Source organism: Trichechus manatus, unplaced genomic scaffold (genome assembly GCF_000243295.1).
Source record: "Trichechus manatus latirostris isolate Lorelei unplaced genomic scaffold, TriManLat1.0 scaffold00261, whole genome shotgun sequence".
In the NCBI taxonomy this organism is placed as follows: domain Eukaryota; kingdom Metazoa; phylum Chordata; class Mammalia; order Sirenia; family Trichechidae; genus Trichechus; species Trichechus manatus.
The window spans coordinates 1,693,498-1,697,813 of NW_004444197.1; the positions used below are offsets into that span (position 1 = coordinate 1,693,498).

Below are 4,316 nucleotides of genomic sequence, written 5' to 3' on the forward strand. Positions count from 1 at the left end.
GACTCATAGCAACCCTATAGGACAGAGTTGAACTGCCCCATAGGGTTTCCAAGGAGCACCTGGTGGATTCGAACTGCTGACCTTTTGGTTAGCAGCCAAACTCTTAACCACTATGCCACCAGGGTTTCCTAAACCTGGTAGTCTTTTATTCAGAAAGGAAAAAAATACTTATATCTCAAACATTTTAACATAAAAATAAATATATATTAATTTGCAAATCTTTCTGACATGTGTTGAGAGCCTTTGCTTTGAGACTGGATCTACTAGATGGAATACTATATCTTTATTACATAAACCAATATACTACGCCCATAATGCATCTTTCACCAACTTTAGTTTCCATTTCTTTGAAGTGGTGAGAGAGTTTATGAGGCAGTCTAGTCCCAGTCTTTTATAATTATCTTGCCTGTCAAATTTGTGAGCATTTATTTGGGATTATTTGCTTGAGTTTTTGTAAGTATCAGCTTAGTTTTCATAGAAACAATTCTTTTTACCCTCATATTTCATTGACTTGTAGAATAGTTCCATTATATCAGTAAATACAATTATAGCAATAAATAGAACTGACGTACCCAGGTGTCGGAATAGCGGCAACTGAAACTATAACTCAGCTAGTAAGGCGAGGTGGAAAGGTATTAGAGTAGCTTCATAGCCGGAAGCATTCAGTCTGCCTGCTGTGTGTTATCACTTAGAGGGATTGGAGAACATAGATAAAGAGAGTTCTTGTGGACCCAGAACACAACAAAAGTGATTTAGAGATATCTTTAGCTTTCTTAAATCAAGGATTGAAAACTCACATTCCTAGAGGGGCTGAGGACCCAGTAAACCTGAGGAATGCATGACCCCTCTGAAGAAAGCTTCCAGAACTCAAGCTTCAGTCTATATTGACATTTGAGAATGCAGGCTTGGTGTGACCAGGTCTCCTGAGTGTTTGTTTTTAAAGAAAAGCCCAAATAAAATGATAGCATTGTGAGATTTTTCATTAAAATAATTGAGTGAGCATGGGGAGCAGGGGTAGGAATGGGTGGGTATGTAAATAGACAGAGTTGGCTATGGGTTGAAGATTATTGATGCTGGATGATGGGTAAATGGATGTTCAGTATACTTTTCTCTACTTTTGTGAAGGTTTTAACATTTCCATAATAAAAAGTTTTTAAAAACAGAAAAAAAGAAATTTAGATTTCTATGTGAAATCAAATGTTTGCATTTTTCAGGTGGCCAGTTCTTAATCTTTGGTCTAGATCAGTTTCTGCTAAGAAATGTATGAATACAGGTTATGTTAACTATGGGCCTTTATGTGGTATTTATAAGTTTAGTAGTAGTCTCTATTCCTCTTGAAATTGATCTTTAAAAAAAATTCTGTACCTTTTGGATTTTGTGCCTTTGCATATACTTGTGTATCACTTTTTTGATTCAAGGCTGTATTCAACTTTGAATAACCTTTTCTTTTGAACCATTCACTGGAAACCTTTAATCAAAATTATTGAGTTAAAAAATAATTAGGTAAAATTTGATTTTTAAAAATAATATATATATAACATGAAAATTATGAGGCATAATAATAAAGTGAGTACCCATAAACCCACCATCCAGCTCAGGAAGTAGAACATTACCAATTTCATTCATGTGCCTGTGTTCCTCCCCAGCCCCTGCCCCTCTTCCTTCTCTCTCCCTAGGCTTATTTATTTGGCTGGTGTATTGATGGAACACTTTTTAAAAAATCATTAGTAGTTTCAAAAATGCATTAGAAAAATCAGATTTTTGTGTATGTGCTAATTGGTATAAATTGTTATTATTGCCTGTTATTTTTCTTGACTTGAGCTAAGTATGGTTACTAACAGGTTCTCAGCAAGGGCCTCCTGCTCACCTTTCCTACAACTCCGAACAAACGCTTAGTGGTAAGATTGTCCTCTGTGCCTGTGTACATTCATGAAATAGCTCCAGTTATATGGTGGCTATAACTGATCAAAAGAGCTGACTGAAAAATGTGATTAGTTGTGAATTTCCCTGAGTTAGCAAAAAGCTCAGTTTAGGGAACTAGCGTCCCTGGTGATTTCTGGAAAGCAGTCTATTAATAGTTTCCTCCTTACTATCATTAGATCATGATCCCACATGATTTCTTGTGCTGATCTCTTTGTTTTTTTGTTTGAGAATGTCTAAGTAATTTAGAGACCGGAAGAATTTGTTGCATTTCTTCTGTCAAGTATGTCTTTTTCCAGCATTTTGCAGGGGGGGTGAATTTTTTTTTAAATTGAAATCCCATCAAACTCTCTCATAAGTGGATTTTCTGACTCCTTTTTTTCTTTTTCTTTGTGTTGTCCTGCAGCTCCTGGAATGAGGCCACCCATGGGAGGCCACATGCCAATGATGCCTGGGCCCCCAATGATGAGGCCTCCCGCCCGTCCCATGATGGTGCCCACTCGGCCAGGAATGACTCGACCAGACAGATAAGGACCAAGGGCAGCCGCTTTGTATCAGTTTTATATTGCTTATACTACTTCACCAGGAGCTCATGGTGCTTTGACTCTGAGTGTTTTCTAACAGCATGACAAGAAAGACTTGCTACTCCTTTCTATCAAAGAGAGAATAGTTTTGGAGTGGAGTAGTAGACAAAAACAAAAGAGGGCAATTTTTGCTTGTATTGTGATTTGTGAAAATAAAATTGTCAACTCTTTTAGTTAAAAATGTGTTCCCATTTTTATCCCCTCTGTATTCTTCGTGTATTATAAAGGAAATGAAACATTCTAATTGTGTTTCTGTAGCTCATTCTATCTTCAGCATGCTCTCTGCATGAGATTCTATCCCTTGGCTGTAGAAATGGGTTCCTTTGGGCACCTTGTCTTATTTAGTAGAGTTCTCTTATGAAAGACTTTGGGTAGATCTAACACTTGCTGAACTTTTGTTAATTAAAATAATAAACAGCACAAATTTTTACATAACTTAACGCTTTATGTAGTTAAGTGCTAAGTTTTAAGTCTTAGGCTGAAGTAGGGGAAAGCACTTCACATGGTTTGTCACCTCTTTTTATCTTTCGTATTTCGAATCATTATTAAAAAAGAACAATAAAAAAAAACACCCATGCCAGTTTGAAAAACTGGGTTAAGATCTACTCAAAAATATAACTGTATGTATGTGTGTCTATGATTTTAAAAAGATTTTTGTCTAGAAACTGAAATGTCAGTAGGTGGATTGCTTCTTTTCCTAGAAACGTGTGAATACTTTGAAGAGGGACTAATTTAGGCAAGGAGACCACCTTGTCTAAGTAAATAAGTGACTAGAAATAGAGATCCTACCAAAGAGATGATCTTTTACAGGACTGTTCGTGCCTTTTTAGTTTCTCATTTAATCGTATCTTTTTAAGAGTGACTTAAGTCTCAGTAATTGATAGTTTATATATGTGTGACTTTTAAGTCCAGAGAATTCTGTGGCTCAGATTTCTTGCTAAAAACTTATGCAGTCTTAAGAGTAAGTTAGGGGGAAACCTTGCCAACTGAGCTGTACACGACTAAGCAAGTTTCTGTTTTGGATGGCTCCGTCAGGCTCAGCCACCTGAGTGTGTCTTTTGTGTATGCAATGGAAGCCCACAGATAACCTATTTAGTTTTTTTTTTTTTTAATTGTGCTTTAAGTGAAAGTTTATAATTCACGTTAGTTTCTCGTACAAAAATTTATACATACATTGCTATGTGACCCTAGCTGCTCTCCCTGTACTGTGACGGCACACTCCTCCTTTCTACCCCAGATTTCCCATGTCCATTCACCCAGCTCCTGACCCTCTTTGCCTTCTCATCTCACCCCCAGATGGGAGTTGCCCATTTAGTCACACGTATCTACTTAAGCTAAAAAGCACTCTCTTCACGAGTATCATTTCATGTCCCATAGTCCAGTTTAATCTTTGTCTGAAGCGTTGGCCTAGGGAACGGTTTTAGTTTTGGGCTAACAGAGAGTCTGGGGGCCATGTCTTCAGGGTCCTTCCAGTCTCAGTCATTAAGTCTGGTCTTTTAACTAGAATCTGACTTCTGCTCCCCACATTTTTCCTGCTGTGTCAGGGCCTCTCAGTTATGTTCCCTGTCAGGGCAGTCATTGGTGGTAGCCAGACACCTTCTAGTTCTTCTGGTCTCAGGCTGATGGAGTCTCTGGTTTATGTGGCCCGTTCTATCTCTTGGGCTAATATTTTCCTTATGTCTTTGGTGGTGTTCATTCTCCTTTGCTCCAGGTGGGTTTGGACGAATTAATACATCTTAGATGGTTGCTCGCTAGCTGTTAAGACCCCAGATGCAACTCACCAAAGTGGGATGCAGAACATTTCCTTAAATA

At 37.9% G+C, this 4,316-nt stretch overlaps 1 protein-coding gene across 1 annotated transcript in view; it reads left to right on the forward strand.

Annotated features, from left to right (window-relative positions):
- Positions 1-2,745, forward strand: part of SNRPC (small nuclear ribonucleoprotein polypeptide C) — a 13,885-nt gene extending 11,140 nt beyond the window's left edge. Inside the window, exon 6 of the mRNA XM_004389835.2 lies at positions 2,327-2,745. Within this exon, the coding sequence (XP_004389892.1) occupies positions 2,327-2,451 (125 nt within the window). The 3' untranslated portion in view covers positions 2,452-2,745. The remainder of the gene's footprint in view (positions 1-2,326) is intronic.
- The last annotated feature ends 1,571 nt before the right edge of the window (positions 2,746-4,316 follow it).